This window comes from Chaetodon trifascialis, chromosome 13 (assembly GCF_039877785.1).
Source record: "Chaetodon trifascialis isolate fChaTrf1 chromosome 13, fChaTrf1.hap1, whole genome shotgun sequence".
NCBI classification, from domain to species: Eukaryota; Metazoa; Chordata; class Actinopteri; order Chaetodontiformes; family Chaetodontidae; genus Chaetodon; species Chaetodon trifascialis.
The window spans coordinates 6,647,671-6,669,608 of record NC_092068.1 but is presented as its reverse complement, the minus strand read 5'-3'; the positions used below and the strand labels follow the sequence as shown (position 1 = coordinate 6,669,608).

The 21,938-nt window shown below is 40.5% G+C and overlaps 2 protein-coding genes across 2 annotated transcripts; one reads left to right on the top strand and one right to left on the bottom strand.

Annotated features, from left to right (window-relative positions):
• Positions 1-5,431: 5,431 nt before the first annotated feature.
• LOC139341418 (transmembrane protein 254-like) lies at positions 5,432-10,419 on the bottom strand. The gene is made up of 6 exons (XM_070977951.1): positions 10,304-10,419; positions 9,291-9,404; positions 9,134-9,199; positions 8,862-8,965; positions 6,357-6,416; positions 5,432-6,206 (listed from the first exon to the last, which is right to left on the bottom strand). Exons 3-6 carry the CDS (start codon positions 9,185-9,187, stop codon positions 6,086-6,088), a joined length of 339 nt encoding a protein of 112 aa, XP_070834052.1. The 5' UTR covers positions 9,188-9,199; positions 9,291-9,404; positions 10,304-10,419; the 3' UTR covers positions 5,432-6,085.
• A 3,342-nt stretch (positions 10,420-13,761) lies between these two features.
• mxtx1 (mix-type homeobox gene 1) lies at positions 13,762-15,829 on the top strand. The gene is made up of 3 exons (XM_070978052.1): positions 13,762-13,783; positions 14,386-14,570; positions 15,059-15,829. Exons 1-3 carry the CDS (start codon positions 13,762-13,764, stop codon positions 15,827-15,829), a joined length of 978 nt encoding a protein of 325 aa, XP_070834153.1.
• Positions 15,830-21,938: the final 6,109 nt, after the last annotated feature.

Genomic DNA, 21,938 nt, shown 5'->3' with positions numbered 1-21,938 from the left:
GACCGTGCAAGAAAGACAGTGAGAAGAAACTTACGGGGCGGGGAGGGGAGGAGGCGAATTTTTCATGGTGATGTTACATTTTAGAAAATTATTGTTAAAAAATACTCAATAAACCACCCTTTGAAATAAACTTAGGCCTTCTCAGTGTGGTGTTTTCTCAGTGTAATGTATTTATTTAAAACATATGCTAAATTGTATCATACAGTATTATTAACAACATTTCACCTCAATGCTACCCCCTTGTGGGTTCTGTTTCGACCTTTACCCCGTAGTTGAGTTTGTACAAAGGTCCTTTTTTTGACACGGAAAAGGCAAGGCAAAGCAAATTTATTTGTATAGCACAATTCATACACTAGGCAATTCAAAGTGCTTTACAGAAGCATAAAAATGCATTAAAATCATAGATTTCAAAGAAAGAAAGAGATTAGAAGAGAATAGAAAAATAAAAATAAAATACAATTTATTTCAAAATCAAAAACAGAAGCCAGTAAAAGACAACAATTTAGCATTTAGAATGATTAAAACCATTGAGCAAATACATTTACTTTAAGTAGCAAATAATAATGTTTTCAACCCTGATTTAAATGAGCTGACAGTTGGTGCAGACCTCAGGTGTGCAGGGAGAGGAGGTGAGGAGCATAATAACTGAAAGCTGCTTCACTTTGTTTGGTTCTGATTCTGGGAACACACAATAGACTTGTCCCTGATGACCTGAGAGGTCTGGATACTTCATATGGAGTTAATAAATCTAGAATATATTTTGGTCCTAGACCATTTAATGCTTTGTAGACCAACAGTAAGATTTTTAAGTCTATTCTTTGACTCACAGGAAGCCAATGTAGTGATCTGAGGATTGGTGTGATATGGTCCATTTTTCTGGTATTTGTAAGGACTTGTGCAGCAGCATTTTGAATCAGCTGTAGTTGCCTAATTGATTTTTTGTTTAGGCCAGTAGAGACTCCATTGCGATAGTCCTACCTACTGAAAATGAATGCATGAACAGGTTTTTCCATGTCTTCTTTGGACAGACATCCCTTAATTCTGGTTATATTTTTCAGGTGGTAGTAGGCTGATTTGGTAATCAGCTTTAAATGGTTGTTAAAATTCAGGTCAGAATCAATAATTACACCAAGATTTCTGGCTTTATCTGTTGTTGTCAGTGACATTGAGTTAAGGTGAGCACTGATCTTTGACCTTTCATTTTTTGGGACCAAAAACAATCACTTCTGTCTTATTTGCATTAAGCTGAAGAAAATTCTGGCACATCCACTCATTGATTTGATGAATACACTCACTCAGTGAAAGTAAGGGACTGTAGTCATGTGATGACACAGAAATATAAAGTTGAGTATCATCTGCATAAGTATGATAAGAAATATTACGATGCTCCATAATCTGAGCTAGGGGCAACATGTAGATATTGAAAAGAAGTGGTCTGAGAATGGACCCCTGTGGCACCCCACACATTATCTTTTTTCGTTCAGACACGTGCTCACCAATTGACACAAAGTAGTCTCTATCTTATAAATAGGATTTGAACCAGTGTAGTACAGTGCCAGTAAGTCCCACCCAATTTTCCAGTCTGTCAAGAAGTATGTCCTGATCAACCGTATCAAAGGCAGCACTGAGATCTAATAGTACTAAGACTGAGGTTTTGGAAGCATCATTATTCAGATGTATATCATTTAAAACTTTGATAAGTACAGTCTCAGTGCTGTGGTGTGGACGAAATCCAGACTGAAATGCATTAAAAAGATTGTTCTGCATCATGAAAGCATGCGTTTGTTGAAAAACAACCCTTTCAATAATTTTTCCTAGAAAGGGAAGATTTGATATTGGCCTGTAGTTACTAATTACTGAAGCATCCAGATTAGTCTTTTTTAGGAGAGGTTTTATTACTGCAGTTTTCAAGGCCTGGGGAAACTGACCGGACTGAAGCGAATTATTTATTATCTGCAACACATCTGGAGCTATGCAATTAAAAACATTTTTAAAAAACTTTGTTGGCAAAGTATCAAGGCAGCATGTTGTGGATTTTAACTGTGATACAGTTTCTGTCAGCCTTGTATGATCTAGAGGGTTAAAATGTGCTAGATTAACTGGAGAACAAGAAGGCACAGATGGACTTATCATTTTGCCTGAGTTGGAGCTGCACACTGTTTGTCTTATCCTTGAAATTTTATCTGTAAAAAAGGCTGCAAAACCATTGCATGACTTGTTGGATAGCAGCTCAGGAGGGACTGATGCTGTGGGGTTTGTCAGTCTGTCCACAACAGAAAATAAAGTGCGGGCATTATTACAGTTTCTGTTGATAATCTCTGAGAAGAATGCTTGCCTTGCCTTCTTTAGTTCATGGTTATAGGTGTGGAGACTGTTTTTGTAAATCTCATAGTTAACCTGGAGTTTGGTTTTTTGCCACCTGCGCTCTGCCTGTCTGCAGACTCTTTTCTGGACTTTGACCAGTGTGGTGTTTCTCCAAGGTGCCTTTTTCCTTCCTGACAGAACTTTGGTCTTAATTGGGGCGATGGAGTCAATAATAGTCATAACTTTGGAACTGAAATCATTTACAAGGTCATCAGTTGAAGCTGAGGGCAGTGTTGGTGATGGTATAAAAGACTGAGTGAAGACTGCACAGGTATTATCATTAATATAACGCTTTTTGATTACCTCTGTTCCACCTTTGTTGTGAATAGCAGATGTGGCCATTTTAAATGACACAGAGCAGTGATCAGAAAGAGCAACATCCGTCACCACAACCTCAGCGATATTAAGCCCTTTGGAGATAACCAAATCTAATATATGCCCTTTGTTATGTGTTGAATGTGTTACGTGCTGAGATAGGCCAAAATGATCCAGGATGTTTAGAAGTTCTTTAGCACATCCATCTTTGAGATTATCATCATGAATGTTGAAGTCACCCACTACACAACACAGTCAAAATCAATACAAACAACAGACAGTAGATTGGCAAACTACTGCATTGTATTTTGGGGGCTTGTAGATGGTTACGAAGACTGATCGACAGGGAAACTTTGATTGAATGGCAACATATTCAAAAGAACAGACCATAAGAGACTCTATTGAATTGAATGCTATCATTAAACAAAATGGCGACTCCACCTCCTCTCTTATGCACTCTTACTTCACTTATGAAACTGAAATTCGGAGGGGCTGACTCATTGAGAACTGCTGTGCTGTTATCTTGTCCTAACCAAGTTTCAGTTAAAAACATAAAATCAAGCTTGTGCTTGATGATAAAGTCATTGATTCGATGTTTTTAAAAGTTTCTAAATGTCTTGTATGGTGACCTTGAGTGTCAAGAAAGGCGCCTTTAAATAAAATTTATTATTATTATTATTATTATTATTATTAAGAATGATTTGCCTGCCAAAGACCTAACATTTAAAAGAGCTCAGTTAAATGTGCTAAAAAGTCTAACATCCCCATTTTTTAGAACATACTGTGGCTGACATGGAATACATGTTAAATTCGATGACGTGATGTTTCTGGAGAGATGGACCGATCTTCTCCTCCTACCTATTGAGACATGAATCAATGAAGCTTCCGGCACAATGGGCCCTGCCATTTCCTTGGAAAAGTCAGGCATAACATTTGCCTTCAAAGCTGGACCCAGAACACATCAGTTACCAACACAAATAGGTGGCTGTGCTGGGCTCTTACTAGGGGACTGGAGTAGGTTCAGATCAAGCCGTGGAGGGGGTGGAGGTGGTGCCCGTTGGCGCTGTGGTGGTGGAGGGGGACAGGGTGGTTGTAGGGGGCGGGGTGGAATTTGGGGGGACAGGATCCCAGATGGGCGAGGAGTAAGCCTGATACCAGCACTGACAAGTTTGTTCATTTGGTCAGTGAACTCCAGTAGGGGGGAGGAGGGTGATGGGATACCCAGTGAAGATGATGAGTTGGATGGAGTTTGAGCAGTTGGAGATGGTGGCCTAGGTGGAGTTTTAGTGGTTGGAGTCAGTGAATCCTCACGAGCAGTGGCCTCTGGTGGAGGACATGAGGCATCCGCTTTTTTGCTCTGGCATCCCTCATGGTTGGAGCACACAGGCGGGGGGAGAGTTGGTTCTCCTTCATGTTTTGGTGTTTGCTGCTTTTGTTTGGATTCCTCTTGTCTCTTGTCCTTGGGAGTGGGAACAGTGTGACGCAGGAAAAAAGATAGGTTGGAGGCAAAAAGTTTTACTCCTGACTTGTTTAGGGAAAGTCCGTCTCCTTTGAAAAAATGTCTGCAGTCCCAGAAAAAGTTGAAATTGTCAATAAAATGCACTGAGTGGACATCACATGCAATTGAAAGCCATCTGTTTACTGCCAACAATCTGCTGTTAACGTCAGCATGCCAGCAAATTCAATGCTGGCATTTATAATACCATAAAGTGCATATTATTTGGTCTAGTCCTCATAGCATGCTGTTCAGGCAGCTAGCTATACATCAAATTACCTTTTCTATACAATAGGAAGTAATGAAACAGATGGTGGTTTCAAAAACCTATTGGTAGTTTCAAAAGGTTCAGGCTTAAAGAGAAAGCAAAACGCTTTTGTATGTGTTTAAGACTTGTATTTCTTTTCTTTTCTGAAACATTTCTGGAGCTGTATCACCTCTGCAAAAAATGACCCCCAGCTGTGAGTAACTCCTCTATTTCTGTTGAAGAACAATTATGTCCATTATCACCATACTCAAAATGTAAAATATTTTACCATTAATGCTAACATACTTGAGAATACTTAATTTTGTCACTATTACATTCGTATGCATTAAGTAACAGACCTCGGACTAGCCTGTGATTTAGGGCAGAAATGATAAAGGATTGTTGTCCAATGTTTTGTTTATTTATTAGAAAATGAATAAGACGCTACTTTCAAGCCCTCAGTTGTTTTACACTATCGTTGTTTTACACTATTTTTCAGTGGTTTGACTACTCCCAAACAAATTGTGACAATTATCGAAATTTGTGCAACTGCACACAAAAAAAAGGGATTTGGAGTGGATGCACTTAATAAAGTAATATTTTACTTACCGTAAGCAGCGATATAAACTTTGGTGATCTCTGAACTTTTTATCACTTTATCGAAGTTTCAATTTGACAAAGACTTGGTTTGTGACTAAATAACTGCAAATTTGATGACATGCCCATCAGCTTCAGGAGTATTAGCGAATGTTAGCAGGCCAACATGCTAAACCAAAATAGTTAACATGGTAAACATTACAGCTGCTAAACATCAGCGAGTTAGCATTGAATTTGCTGGCATGCTGACGTTAGCAATGCAGCGCAAAGCACTGTTACCTTAGTGCACCTTTTGGCTCTTTTTTTTTATTTTGAGTGACTTCTTCAGTAAATTTCAATAACGTACAGGATGAAGTCCTACATTAAGAACAGTTATGAGTATTTAGAAGAATGTAGAATGTCAGCCAAACACATTTCATGCAGTTTGCAAGTAACTCTTTATTTTACAGCACAAACATTAAGAACTTCCAGTCTGTAGTTTCACAGCACTTCAGTATAAGAAAGGCAAAGGTAAACTAAAATGCTCACAGCAATGCTCTTTATTTTTATTCCAGAGAACTTTCGAGGCTGGTTGCAGCGTATCATCTGCAGCCAACCTGTCTGACGATATGTTCATCACAACAGCTGAGAAAAGATCCCTCCTACTATCAGCCAGGCTGACTGTCAGCATCACGAGAGTACAAAACAATTTCATCAAAGATTTTTCTTGTATCACAGTAAATATTCAGCCCAGGGCAGCTTTGATGCTGGTAATATTATTATCAATAAAAACTTTAGATTATTTAGAAAGGCATAGTTGTGCTTTCTATTCTCTATTAATAAAAAATCTTTGGGATGAAATGGAGATGCATGTCCATCAAAGAAGCACAGGAAGCAGAATATACTAAGTTGGAAAATTTGTAGTGTTGTAGGATTCACTTCAATCCTTTCAAGTTAAAGGAAACGGTACCAAAGAAAAGGCTCAGACGTCTTCTTCCGTTCAGTGGAAGAAGACGAGGCACAAGGAAGCGTCTGATCCTCTGGGTTCATCTATTGCAGTGTTGTTCTGTCGGCTTCTCGGGCTGGTGTCAGCGTTGTTTGGGACGCTCCGGGTCGTACTTGAAGAGCAGGCTGAGGGAAAAGTAGCCAAGCAGGAAGGTTTGGAAAAACCACAGGCAGCGACTGGTCATGTTGTTGATACCTTTGTTACTGCAGGGGGCACAGAGAAGAAATAATGAACAAACGCCAAGATGGCAGCTGACTGCTGATCCCCATGGCCAGTAATTTCATATCATTATTATTATGATGATGAGGATGAGGGCACCATCCAGTGGACAACCACGTTCTTGTCATCCTTACCTGCACACCTTCAAAGCAACAAAGGCCTCAAACACATGGATGACAAAGATGACCCACCACCTGTAACAAAGAAACGTGTCAAACTCCACAGACTTTTATAATGAATTCAACAAGGATCATCTACACATCGCCCTGGAGCGACAGTGACTTCACACCATGTTCAATTTTCCCTCATGCAAAGATGAACACCGACAGACGGATTGGCAGGAATCACCTGCTGGCCTGAAGAAGATCAACCAGTTCACAAATATCAACCCACTAATGACTGAATGATGTCTTTCAGCTGAGCTCTCTCCTGAGAAAACACCCAGCGGCTGATCTGTATGTCACATAACTTCAACAACAAAACATCCTGTACTGATTGCTGTCCTAACAGTCCACTGGTGCTATGGCAGGCATGTGACTTAAACCACTAATTAGCAAAGTGCTCCATCAGCGGAGGTGGTGGGAACGATCTGTCAATGGGAAAACATTCAGGTTGTAGTTGATAGTTGATTAAACAGTGTATTTGAGCCTTGTGAGGGTGCTTTGCACATCATTTGATTGTCACTGATGCTTCTCTGCTGTAAAGACACTCTGGGTGACTGCCTTTCCTGCTAATGAGGGAAAATCTCAACACTTATATTAGAGCATGTGAGAGAAACGGTGCCTTCCAGATTGAGCTCTGACATGTTTTGTATTTTGTTTGGAACTACCAATCTTCAGTGTTAAGGTCTTATTACTCAAAGGAAGAAATCGACAAGAGTATTTCCAGAGGACGGTGTTTGAAACTAGAGATTGACCGATATGGATTTTTCAGGGCTGATACTGATACCGATTATTAATAATCAAGCGAAACCGATAGCCGATATTTAGAACCGATATTCGTTTGCAGCAAAAATGAAAACTTTGGTGTCAAAATTTAGAGTAGCACCCCTGGGATTAGAATGAATACAGTATACTGTTTGTTTGTTTTGAGTACACTGAAAAAAAGACCTTAACTTTTTGTAAAATAACACAAACACAAAATCTTAATTGAAATACCTTTAAGTTTAATTATTTTTAAAACAAAAAGTGCAGGGGCCTTCCAGCAGCAGGAACCTTGGCTCACTACATTTATTTGATAGCTTTAGTAGTTACTTTTCAGATTAACTTCTTACATAAAACAGCAGAATGAGTAAATAAAGATTAAACTTTCAGGGGTTCCCAGAGTTTTTCCACTTATAGCTCCTTATTTATTATCATATTCATTTATATATATTTAGAGTAATAAAGGCATATTCTGAATCTCAGAACAGAGGGCTAGATGTAAACTCTTGTGCTTATACTGTATGTTGTATTACATAAATAAGAATAAGGCACTTAGCAACTGTAAATGCAAACAATAAAGGCTTCATTACACACGTGAGTTGTAGACGCGACTGTAAATTTATTAACTGAAAAGAAAACACACGGAGAATAATCTCTTCGACGTGTGCTCTCTGCCTGACTCATATCCCTGGACTTTACGAGTGACAGGCAAAAAGACAATCATTTAACACCAGTAGTTACGTTGCTGCACCGTAGTGTAGTGAGAGCACGAGCGCTGAGGGAGAGGCGACTGTAAACAAACAAGGACACGTTAGCATGTAGCACTGTTAAACTTATCGGCTATAATCACCTCTGGTGTGGTTTATTGATAAACCAGGAGCCGCCCCACGGGCTGAGACACGTTAGGAGATTTATTATTCCCACAAAGTAACGGTAACCGAAAGGGCCTATATTATTATTGTGCGTCTGACCACAGCTATAAAGCGGTTGCAGCAGTTATAATGTAGCGGTGGGCCATCATGAAATACGCCTTGTTGAAGTTGTGAACAGTTTCATCTCCAGAGCCAAACAGTGGAATTCAGCAGGTTTTCCTCCCTTATACTTGCTATAGTCTACCTACCGGTATGTCGTTATGTCTTTTATTTTTTTATTACGTAAGGAGCTTCAGGTCATGTTCACTTGGTTATGTCTTTTTTTTTGGTGCGTGACACTATTTATCTTGCAAAGTTGTATGCTTGATGTGATTAGACAAGCGTGTCGGTGAAATATCAACTCTGGGCTTGCATGTTATCACTGAAATTAATCATAAGGTTGCAGTATTTTTAAAACTTCATCATAGAGGGTTTTTATTGCAACTTCAACTGACTCTGTCGCCTCGCCTCTGCTGGATCACCAGAGGAGTTGTCTGCTCTTCCATGTCTGCATGTAGAGGCTTCAGTGTTGATTGGCTGTCACTGACTCACTTGTGCCATGTAGCCAATCAGTGAGGGCTGTGGGTGGGATATTGTTACACAACCAAGAGTGGTGACTTGAGGTGGAGAGACGGCTGCATCAGAGCCAAAGGAGTGAGTTTTAAAATACATTAATTAACTTTATCGGTTATCTCTGGAAAAAATGGCCGATGCCGATCAGCAAAAAAATGCCGAATATCGGCCGATATTATTGGCCAGGCCGATAATTGGTCAATCCCTATTTGAAACCACCTAACACACTTACCCTTTGTACAAAGTGTCAGCATGGTTATCCACAAGGTATCGGGAGAAGGTGCCAAAGGGGCCGAGGTACTGAAATGGGATTCTTTCTGGCGCAAACACAGTGCACTGCAAAACACAGACACAGTTGAACATTAACAATTAATACCCTGACACACTGGCTTTTTAATAACTTTTTTTTTAACCCAAAATACATGACGAAGTACTTCAGGGGTTCTCACACATGACATGTAAGTCAAATGACTGTCTATGATTGCGACTGTTTGTGTGAATCACCATCTCTGTCTGACCAAAGTGAGCGTGACTGGCTCTTCTCTTCTTCACACACATTTTGAAAGCATTCTGAAAGAAATCCCACAAAAACATTTTACCACCTTAATATTAGTAATTATAACAGTAAATTAAAGCAGAAGATATTTTTGTAATTACACACCTATACCCATATACCTCTCCTGTCCACCTGGGACATGTCAGGCATGTGTCCATATGGAAAACAAAGGGGTGCTGTTGGAAGGGCCCCTCTGCTGCTTTCCATTCATGGTTTGGACTCCACACACACACACACACACACACACACACACACACACACACACACACACACACACACACACACACACACACACACACACACACACACACACACACACGAAAATGTTGAAGTATGTTCCTTCACCTACTATTGATTCTGAAATAACCAACAATCAACCCTGCTGTGTGTTAGTCATTTCGTCCACACAGGAGGGCCCCTGTCCACGTCACCGCGTAGGTCAATATATGACTGAAGCTGTCCGCGATAAGGGACCATTTACACCAAATCCCACTTGAAAAGTTACGTGCTGTCTTTTTGTCCCAACACATTTCAAGCCCGCTGACATTTCATTCATATTTTTTTCTACTGGTCAATTATTTTATTGATCAAGCATCAGTTCATGAGCTGCAACGAAACCCCAAGACCGGACCGTCGATATGAACATTTGCCAGAGAAACAGGGAGCATTTAATCAAGATTAGCATATTTTGAAAGGAGTTTGGCACGTTTCAGTTTGCTCTTATGTAACAACATAAGATGTCGAGGCAAACTTTAGGCAGAGTTGGCCGAGCAGAGGACAGCTAATTCCTCCACTGGACTTTGCTCATGAGTTTGTTTGACCTGTGCTCTGAATGAATATCGATAAGATTAGCTATCAACAAATCAGTGACTTGGCAATGAACTCGAAGGCTACTCTGCCACTATAAGGAATTTTACCAATACCAAGTGTTAAACTGCTATGATAAAAAGAAAGAGAACTTCATGAAAGTACCGTTGTTTAGATTCCAGAAAAAGACACAAGCCGGACGACATTTGACGAAACACAGCACGGTGGCATTTACAATACCGGGATAAAATAACGTCGAACACTTGTTTTTGTGCATCTGACTTCGATTAAATGTGATTTCATGAACTTACGGTGAAATATGCGAACAACAGGCTCACGTTGACAAACCAGAACATGCTGGCTCTTTTGAAGTAATCGCTTTTAGCCATCGCTGCAACCGTTCCGCGTTGGTCCCGCTGTCAAATGTGACCGTGCAAGAAAGACAGTGAGAAGAAACTTACGGGGCGGGGAGGGGAGGAGGCGAATTTTTCATGGTGATGTTACATATTAGAAAATTATTGTTAAAAAATACACAATAAACCACCGTTTCACACAAACTTAGGCATTCTCAGTGTGGTGTTTTCTCAGTGTAATGTATTTATTTAAAACATATGCTAAATTGTATCATACAGTATTATTAACAACATTTCACCTCAATGCTGCCCCCTTGTGGGTTCTGTTTTGAACCTTTACCCCGGAGTTGAGTTTGTACAAAGGTCCTTTTTTTTGACACGGAAAAGATTAGAAACACATGTTTGAAAGAGATGCAACTATATTAAGAGAACTAGTAATACTGTGACGGATCACTATAACAGTATGATATGTTTAGATGCCATATTGTTGAAATATTCTGTATTTTTAACTAATTCTTAGGGATAAAGTAGAGGCTTTGAGTTAACATTCATCCATATATTTTGTAGCATTATCTCAGTTTCACACAACATAATGTCTAAACTATATAATACTCTGTAATATTTCTAATGACTATATAATACCATAAAGTGCATATTATTTGGTCTAGTCCTCATAGCATACTGTTCAGGCAGCTAGCTATACATCAAATTACCTTTTCTATACAGTAGGAAGTAATGAAACAGATGGTGGTTTCAAAAACCTATTGGTAGTTTCAAAAGGTTCAGGCTTAAAGAGAAAGCAAAACGCTTTTGTATGTGTTTAAGACTTGTATTTCTTTTCTTTTCTGAAACATTTCTGGAGCTGTATCACCTCTGCAAAAAATGACTCCCAGCTGTGAGTAACTCCTCTATTTCTGTTGAAGAACAATTATGTCCATTATGACCATACTCAAAATGTAAAATATTTTACCATTAATGCTAACATACTTGAGAATACTTAATTTTGTCACTATTACATTCGTGTGAGGAGATGCATTAAGTAACAGATCTCGGACTAGCCTGTGATTTAGGGCAGAAATGATAAAGGATTGTTGTCCAATGTTTTGTTTATTTATTAGAAAATGAATAAGACGCCACTTTCAAGCCCTCAGTTGTTTTACACTATCGTTGTTTTACACTATTTTTCAGTTGTTTTACTACTCCCAAACAAATGATGACAATTATCGAAATTTGTATAAGAAAAGGTGCAACTGCACACAAAAAAAGGGATTTGGAGTGGATGCACTTAATAAAGTAATATTTTATTTACCGTAAGCAGCGATATAAAGTTTGTATTTGAAATTCATGTCCAACTTCATGCCCAATGATTGACAAACAAGACAACTGAACAACATCCAAGTGCAGTTTAATCAAACTGCAGGAGGACTCCCAGACTCTGCTGTGTACGTTGCTTTGCTTATGCATCCCTGTGATTCACAGCCGTGCAGCACTGCAGTTTTCCTGTTAGGAGGATTGTGCTTTGCAAATTACATGAAGAGATAAGCTGATCAGATAACTTATTTGCTTTTTCAAATATGCACATGTCTGTAGTTGCAGGATCAAACTAAGCAAAGCTCTTTATCGGGATTTTACATTAGCTGAATAGCCCACAGTGTACGCTGAACCAGTGTTTAGTTATCTTTAATCGCTTGATCATTGTATGTAAACTTGAGTATGGCAAGTGTTTAATCTGCTGAAATGGTTTATTGATAAAACTTTTTCCCATTTTATTATTTTATCTGAGAAATTTTAGATAATGAATACATGGTACAAGCCTTTAAATGAACATCCAGACTTCATGTAAATACTCATTTGACTTATTCCTGAGTTTGGCAGCTTCCACAGTTGCCAGGGTGTTGTGTGCACAGCAAAGTCTGATAGGATTTGAACAAAGCATAGAGAGAGTTGGTGGGACTTTCAGGAGCCGTCTCCACACATGGAGACATTGATTCTGCAGGTTGTCCAGATAAAGATAAAAAGAAATGGTCTTAGCTTGTTTCATTGCATTAGATAACTCTAGTAACTCCAGCTGCATTGTTTTCGAATACACCTACAAATACTGTAAGGCTGTTTCTGCACTTTGTCCTTTTGTACTATTTGACTTTAGATTCAGAATGTTAGCATTTACATTTTCAATACATTTGCATGTAGCTGATGCTCAGAAAGCAAAGAACACAACCGGGAGGTCAAGACTATATACCAATAAGTACCAAACATTAAAAGCAAGTGTAAATATATAAGTAAACACTTCATGTAAACAAGTACATGGCTGTTGTCCAACAGCATGTCAGAGCACAGATGACAGACTTGACATAAAGGTTGAGGTTAAAGGTCGCAGCATCTGCATACAGCCTGGTCAAGACATGGACATGTTAAAACAAGCTTGCCACTCACTTTGATGCACCTATTCAGTGTAATGAGGCTGCTGTGTAAAGGTCCAATTCATCACTGAATAATTAGCCAGCTTTGTTTTTCCGCTTGTGATAGCAGGGAGCTGCTCTGCATAATAAAAGAAAACAGGAGCCACTGATAGGCTTCAGCTCAGAACGCTGGTTTGCATTTTGCTGTAAGTTAAATATTTCTTTAAGACTCCTGTCAGTTGATCAGTGTTCAACAGTTTGCAAAGCTGCCTATGTTTGTGCTTAACACTAATCAGGTGACTTCCACGAGCCAAGTGTGAATAAAGGGGCAGACTTGAATTATCAAGAAAGATAAGGTTATCATCTTTCTTTAAATTAAAACAGGTTTTACATTTGTACTTGGTGCCCGGCCATGAAAAATACTTATACTGGCAGAATATGTATTTATATGCATTGTAATAATACACATTAATAAGAAAGAGCTTGTTAACAACCACAAAGCCTCAACACACATTTAATTCTAAATTGTTTCATTCAGTCGTTACAATAGTAACAAAATAGACAAGTCATGGGTGGGAAAAAATCACATCTGTCTTTGGGCCTTGCTTTGTATACATGCTGTTTGATATGTCACTTCAGCAAGCCAAAACACGACCACAACACAGTCACATGGTGTCTTTAAGCTAAGTGGTATCGATGAGCCTAACAATCACAGTTTCTTTTGTCATTCTGCAATGTGTCATATTAACCATTGACCTTGGCACCACTCTGACAGTGATTGGGGAAGGGGGGGCTTTTGTTAAACACCCATCTTCAAAGGAAAATGACACCCCACCCAACACCCTGTTCTGGCCTTCTGGGTATTCAGGTGATCAATATAAATGGTACCCTGACCCAGGCATGAGACACAGTCAGAGACTCTCAGTGAAGGAACACACAGTCATACTGAACTCTGTCACAGCAGAAGTTCATTAGAAATCCATTCGTTTTCAGAGCTTCATTCACTTTACTGCTGCTATGTGGAAGGACTCAAGCAAGGGTAAGAAATGCTTCATAATCCATAACATTTAAGAAAAGCAAGAGTGTTTGCTTGCTGAGAACACCAAGACCAATCTTTGTTTTACTTAATTTATCCATAATCTGCAGCCATGTCTTAGTATTTGTAAACAGTTTGTGTAGTGTAGTCGTGGATGGAAGAGCTCAGTGTTTGCAGTGCCGTGTGGATGGGTTTTACTGCACCGGGATGACTCAGGCAGGTCGTGTCAGGCAGTGGCTGAGTCAAATGAATTTCAGATTCTTCTATTAGGCTGTGCAAACACTTTGCATGAGGCAACTCAGCAACCTACCGCCTTGTTTGGCTAAAAAAACTAAAACGTCTTGAAGAATTTGCATATATTAGAAGCAGGTTTGGTGTAACTAGTGAAACCAGGAAAAAGCGGAATACAGCACCAGCGTAGAAAGGACACTTCTACACCAATGAGCACTCTTCTTGTAGACAAATAGCTGGATAACAACACAAAGCAGGCGAACAGCGGCTGGTTCAGAGCACAACAAACTATGCAGAAATTATGGAGGACTAAGAAAAGAATCAGTGTCAGAGATCCTTTCTGATGTGGAACCTGCTCCCTCATCTTCCCTCAGATGATGCCAGATCTGTGACCTCCAGCGGCGGCTCCTCTCGCAGCACCAGTCGCCGGAAGAGGACCAGCTTCTCCAAAGAACATGTGGAGCTTCTGCGCGCCACCTTTGAGACTGACCCCTACCCCGGCATCAGCCTCAGAGAGAGCCTGTCCCAGACCACAGGCCTGCCCGAGTCACGCATCCAGGTAAACAGTCGCCCAGGCTGCCTTATGTGATGAAATGAATTAAAACTTGTCAGTTCAGTTAAGTTTAGGAGTGATCTTTTTGGGGGGAGTTGGATTACACACTTCCATGCATGCTTTTCACATAAGCACATGCAGTGGATACGACACAGACAGATGTATAGCTGTGTTGTAAGGCGTTTCGCACTGCAGTTTCTTATCATAAAAAGGCTCTGTTTTCAAATGCATCCTGCATAGAATTGCAGATAGCGCTATCACTCTATCACTTTATTTCCTTATCTTTAAAGATGACACAGGCTGTTTGTATCAGGATCTTGTTTGAGGTTGCAGATAGACTGTACAACAGGCTCTGACAGCTGACAGCCACTAGATCTGCTCTCCCCCGAATCCACTGGTGCTTGTTTGCCCAGAAAATGATTAACAGAAAAGAATGTGTTGTTTATCTGTCCTGATTTCAACCTAAGCTCCCTTTTTCTTTCTTTCCTGTCCAGGTGTGGTTTCAGAACAGAAGAGCTCGCACCCTGAAGTGCAAAGGAGCCAAGAAAGCGCTGTGGCAGTGTGATAGTCCAGTCCATGATGCTCTACCTGCACCTCACGCTGTAGCCAGCAGGGGCCCACAGGTTGGCTCAGTCCATCGGCCACCTCAGTGCCCTCCACCAGCCTACCCAAACCAGGTGAAGGAGGAGATGGAGGAAGCTTGCTACTATGGACAATGTCCCCCACCCTACTCCACCATTGAGGAGCATGGACACTCCTTGTATGAGCATGGCTCCATGTATGAGCTCCAGCAGGGCAGACTGTTGGGAAGCAGCTCCAGCCCACCCCTGAGGGGCCTCTGGTCCCAACCAGCCAGCCAAACCTCCCCTGCCCAGCCTCTGTGGTGTCATCCTCCAGTGGAGATGAGAAGCTACAGTTTGAACTCCAGCCAGACAACCCTCATGTATCCGGGATCAGCAGAGCAGCAAATGTACATGCCCTGCACCACCTCCCACTCCTTGACTCCAGACACGCCTGATTCAGGATACTGGGATGCTGGTCTGGAGAACAGCCCACCACTAGAGGGTCAGTACTCGCAACTGGAGGATTCGTGGAGTGGGACGGCTCTTGAAGGCTGCAGGGAGTCTGGACATCCAGCGCTGGTCCAGCATGCCGCCCTGCCTGAGCTGTCCCTGCAGGAGATTCTGGGGGAGCTGGATGAGGACTGGCTGGGAGGAGAGGGCGTAAACAGCCAAGCCACTGGGGATAAAATGGCTTTCTGCTAACAATTCGCTGATAAGGATGAGTTATTATTATTAGAAATCAAATGTATTATTTTGATTTTGGTCATTTGTGTATTCCCTCTGAGATGTGTACATATGAAAATACCAGACTCTGACAAACTTTTGGGAGTGGGATCCACATTTTCAAAATCCTGCAATGATTGATTACGATCCCACATGATTTTTATTTATGCACACTAACTCCTGTTTCTTTTGGTTCATGTATTTATTCAGTATTTATAACCTGTATTTTTTGATTTTCTGCACTTTTATATAAATAAATCAGTAGTAATAAAACATGACATAGTTTTATTTGTTTTCTTTATCCAAGAATGTGCTGGGGGATAATTTACAACCAGCAAGATTTGGGTGTGTTAATATCTGGAGGAGAGTCATGAATTCCTCTGGTATCCAGATGTGACAGATTTCCTTTGTAGCCAGGGAGGAAAAGTAGGCCACGCACTGCAACCAGCAGATGGCGCCTGTGAGAGGGATAAGAAGGACACACTTCTGTCTGACCTAAACCTCCCGTGGAGGAGTACAAGACCTAAAATGAAGGATTTTGTTCCAACTTAATGACTGCTCATTTGAAGAGTAAGATTTCTTTTGACAGATAAAAAGAAAATTCGTCCTCTCCTCTTTTTGCAGGATGAAACGATCATGCTGTATGTCATCCACTGCCACGAGAGAACAGCCTTGGCACAGAAATGAAAGTTATTACTTTAATCTACTTTCATCCAGTATAAAGATTTAAAGCACATATTTCAAATATGAAGCAATGACCATCTGAGTGTACTTTTTCCCCTCAGAATAAAAAGGCTTTCAGAGCTGTTATATGTTGGCATTTCACATTTATGGAGGCCTGACCCTGACAGAAAGCTTTAGCTTACTGCTAGCTGCGAACATCTAGGATATATTACAGTTTAGCAACAAACTTTATTGTCCAAAATGACATCAGTGAGCTCAAACATAAAACTTTACTGGGATTTTAATCATTTTAAACTGCCAGAGGCGTCCTTGTCTGAAATAGATTCTGTAAAAAAACAAAAGTATTCATATTGGTGCATATCAGACAACATATATGCTGATGCTGGTATCTGTGATAGGCCTATAAATGTGTGAGTACCAAAGAAAGGACAGTGAAAGAATTGAAAAATAACCATTTTTGCTGACTAATTGGAGGTCAAAGGAGAAGTTTAAAGCTTTAGATTTCTTACAGTCTATTTTGATTATTATGAACAGCATTATGATATAAGCATATCACATCTCTGACTTGTCTGATGCCTTTTACTACACGTTGCCATTACTGGAGCTCCTCAAACATTATTCTGTAGATCTTTATTTCATTTTTGTTCAAGAGCCTGAGTCATTTTGTAATTTCACACTGATGGAAAGTACCACTTTCTTTTTACTTTCCTTTTCAGTCCCACATCAGGTACTGAGGGTCAAATTATCAGGTCAAGATGAAAGAGATCTCATCTTTTTACCATCTGCCAACACCGTCCCTGTGTCGTCCCTGTGTGTATCAGCTCTGAGTTTTGCTCTGACCTGACGACCACAAACACACATTTCTTTATCAGACATGGAATGGAAAAAGCCAAAGACGGTACACAGGATGTTGGCTTGAGGCTTGACACTGTTTCCCGCAACAATGAAATGTGCTTATGTTGTTTATACTGTTTTGGCCTCCTGCCTTCATCCTCAAGATGAGAGGAAGGGTGTTGCTCTTTTGTTAGTATCTGGTGTGGGTTCCTGTTCCCAGAAAAAACACACAACAGGTCGAGACTCAGGAGGGAATGTGGTTCTTCAGCCTCCTGTACTCACTAAAGATAGACCAGCAGAGGAAATGTCGCAGACTGTCGGCGTCTGACGTGTTTCGGGCAGGTGTTCGCCAGCACATGATGCTCAATAAAACAAGATGCAGACAGCTGAGTGTAAAGAATACCAAAGCAGAATTAGATTTTCCAAGGACTAACACGAATCTCAGTAATTTTGGACAAAAGCTGCCAATAGCTGACAAGTAGATCTTCTTACAAGCCTACAGTAGTTTTGCAGTTTGAAGTTATTTGGTCATAAACTGAAGCATTGGTCAAATTTCAACTGTGACCTGATGATGGCACTGGATGAATGTCAGGCGATCAATAGAGTCATTGAGGACAGTTTGTATCTAAAAGGTCATTATGTCACATTACAAGTGAACCTTTCTAGTGTAGATATGTTTTCACATTCAGGCACTTTGGATTGGTTTAAATTAAGGACCGAGGAAGACATGGCTCAGTTAAGTCAGGTCGATTTTGTTTATACTGCACAAATCATGATTTCCCTCAAGGGGCTTTACAATCTGTACCATATAAGACACCCTCTGTCCTTAGATCCCTTGTAATTAATCTCCTGGTAAAAGCTACACACTCAGACACAACTGATAACTGAAGCAGATGGGGGCAAATGTGATCTGTTTCATAATTGCTCTTCAGGCGGTCAACAACTCTTGGACTAATGCCTGCGAAATTGGAAATATGTTATGGCTGCCATAATGTTCATTTAAAAAAAAAAGTGGGGAATGTTGATGTTTGTTTACCTTTATGAGAAAATCAGGCCAAGTATGACATGATTCTTTGACAGCGCCCACGCTGAATAAGAGTGTGAGTCAACCATGAGAAGCACTATCATCCATCAGACCTTTAGATGTTGGTGTAATTGGGACCGTCTCCGTTACACATGCTTGAAAGAAACATCCATGGCGCTAATCAGCTGTCTGTGTTTACTGTAAATGGTTTCGCCTGTGTCTCCTCATCTTGACCTTGTTACGGTCAGCAGCGGTTGCGTAACAGAAACATTTCCTCTAAAACTCCACTCATTTACTGTGAATCTAGCATTCGGCATGCAGCGTGTAACATCATGCACTTCATCATGTGTTCAGGTTGGGTTACTAAATAATACACAGGTCAAACCCTTCACCCATTAGCCCACTTCCAGACATGTTGTGGTCCACTTGTAATCAGCTGAGTGTTTCACGTGATGAGGGTTTTGTGTGTGTGTGTGTGTGTGTGTGTGTGTGTGTGTGTGTGTGTGTGTGTGTGTGTGTGTGTGTGTGTGTGTGTGTCTGTGGGTGGAGGTGTCTGGTGACGTTTTGGCTTGACCAACATGTCTGACATGGCCCACATTCTCCTGCAGACAGTGTCCACACACTCATCTTTTCTGCAGCTTCTTCAGCTCCGCACAGTGATCGTCAAACTCCAGAACACTGGAGGGGAATTGTATTGGTAATTTCATTTAAGTGTACAAACATGCTGAAACACACACAAAGCAATAAACAGTAAACTGTTTCTATGAAATGGTCTCATTTTACTCCCACTCACCAAACACACACACACACACACACACACACACACACACACACACACACACACACACACACACACACACACACACACACACACACACACCTACACATGCACAACTGTTAACAGCTCTAGTGTTTGAACAAACTGGGGGCAGACAGCCGTGTGAGTGATGGTCCTCAGCTGCTGGCAGTTCCAGGGATGAAGCCTAGCCTTCACTAAAAATATGGCCTGTAATTTAACCAAACCCTCCCAGGGAGTCCACGCTGGCCACACGCTCTAATTTAGGAGCTCATCTGAGCGCTTTGTGATTGCACTGCGCCACTCTCTCCCGTCCGCCGCCTCATCCTCTGTTTCCACGTCCAGATTGTGATTGATGTTGGTCAGTGACAGATAGGAAGTGCGTGTGTGTGTGCCGGCATGCTCATACGTGCGTCCTATACGCTCTAGAAGATAGTATCTGGAAACTGGATAGGAGACATGGGAGTGAAGAGCTCTTCCATTTGTTTGCCTTTCCTAAAATAGAACAGCAGACTACTTGCTGGCCAGACTGCAGTCTCCTGCAAATAGACTGATGAAATACTATACTATTGAATATGTTTATATTCTCTCATGTTCACTCACATAAAATACACATAATCACAATTTCATTTTCATTCAGACATTGTTGTCTGTGTTGAGAATACACAGAGTGAACAGGCATATATTGTGCTTACATTTTCTGTTTACATGTGAATATGCTGAGATGCAGAACACAGCAATATATTTTATTGAAGCCTCTGCCTTTAAACTTAGCTCCACACAGAAATAGAGTGTTGATATTAAATGTCATCCACATGGGAAATAAGGTCAGCAGCTCACTAATGAACTCCTGGGCAGCACCGTCTTCTGGTATATGCCAGTGCTAACCTACACTACAAGCAACCTAATAAACCTGATCCGCCGCATGAACACAATATGTGCCATTCAAAATATGTCCTTAAAAATAAGGAAAGCTTTACATGGATAACTCCCTGCAGGAATATAAGAGGAATGGTCTTGTGATAGCTAAGATATAAAACACATGAGGATGGGTAAGGTGACATCAGAAACTCATTATTAAGGACCACAGGTACACTATACGAGGATCAAAATGAAGGTTACAGCATTAACACGGTGAGACTGAAGAAGAAAACCCATAAAATATGGTTGGATCACGAGCATCACTATGTTGGCCCATAAAAAACAACCAACACAACACATTTATGTGATTGAGGTGAGATTGAAGATGAAGTCATGATTTATTCTCATTATTTGTCAGTACAGGAAAATATCATTTAGTGCAAAACTGACAAAAATGGTCATAAACTGTTTATGAAGCCAAACTTTATATATGCTGCTTTTAATTCGCATAATTTACTCACTTTAAAATCCTAATGCTCCCTTTATAAAGCTCCAGAGATACTTTTTCTATCGAACATGAGAGCGCATTGTGTGTCTGGCTGGTCAAGAGCTTCAGCAACATTATAACACAGTGAGTGAAATATTCAGATCCTGGATACATTTTTTATGGATGCATCCTCACATCAGATGACAGAATCGGGATGCTTTATCATTATAAAAATTCCACAGGGACATCAACGTCTCCATGGAATTATTATGTAGCTTGCAGATCTTCACGAGAATTAAAAATAAAGCTCTTTGCATGACGCCTTTTTACACAGCATACAGCACAGTGATGAATATGCCAAACATCAAATGTGGTGGTTAACACTGACACAGATTCATGATCAAGGTGAGAGTAAATAGTATCAAGCTCATGTGCATGATATAATGCCCAGTAAAATAGTAGGATAGAGAAAGTCTGTTTATGTGAGGACAGACAGCAGAATGGTACCCACTGTGATGCTGCCTCTGTGATCAGCACTGACTTTAACTAAGACCCACCTTTTTATTTAAGGACACACCACTATGGGATAGATATCACAGGGATTGATGTCAGAGGTCCTATAGTAAGCTATGAGTGTGAGGGGCACCCATCACAGATCATTCTAGTTTTGTCATGTCAGCTGAAAGCCCCCTTGTTGCACGCCTGTCCAGCACGGTGCAGAGAGCCCTGTGTCCAATGCAACACCTTCAGCAGGAGTACTACATGTATGAGGTAATTGTTGTTTGGTCATGTGAGCTGCTGCAGCAGCTGTCAAATGTGATGATAGCAGGAGAATCCTCGACCCCGCCCACTGCAGCTGATTGGACAGCTTGCAGCCATCTAGGGACCATCAACCAAGAGATCAGCCTATAGAGGGACACAGAGTTTAGTTTCATCCAGGAAACGGAGAGAAAGGGTGAAAAGGAGAAGAGGAGTATTATTTTGTGAGCAATATTATAATAATATAATATCAGCAATAATCAGAAGAATTCAGTGTATATATATATTATTTATAGTATTTTTAACTTTTTAAATCTTTGCAGTCAGTTTTTATTGAGTGTAAATTCAACTGACATTATTTCACATTTTCAGTGTGCCCTTACTTGCTGTCACTACTTTCTTTTTTTCTTTACCGTCACCTCTTAGTGACGAGAAGCCCAGTTTCCTGTCAGCTGTGACTCATTTGATGTTCTGCAGTTTGGGTTTCAGTCAACTGTGTAATATAATGCAAGTTGTGTTGCTGATTTATTTTGCATCTTCTGCAACTGTGCGATTCACTGACTGACTTCAGGGTCACAAAATTCCAACAATAAAGCAATGACACCATAAATAAATAGATAAAAAGCTAACAAGATACGAGCGT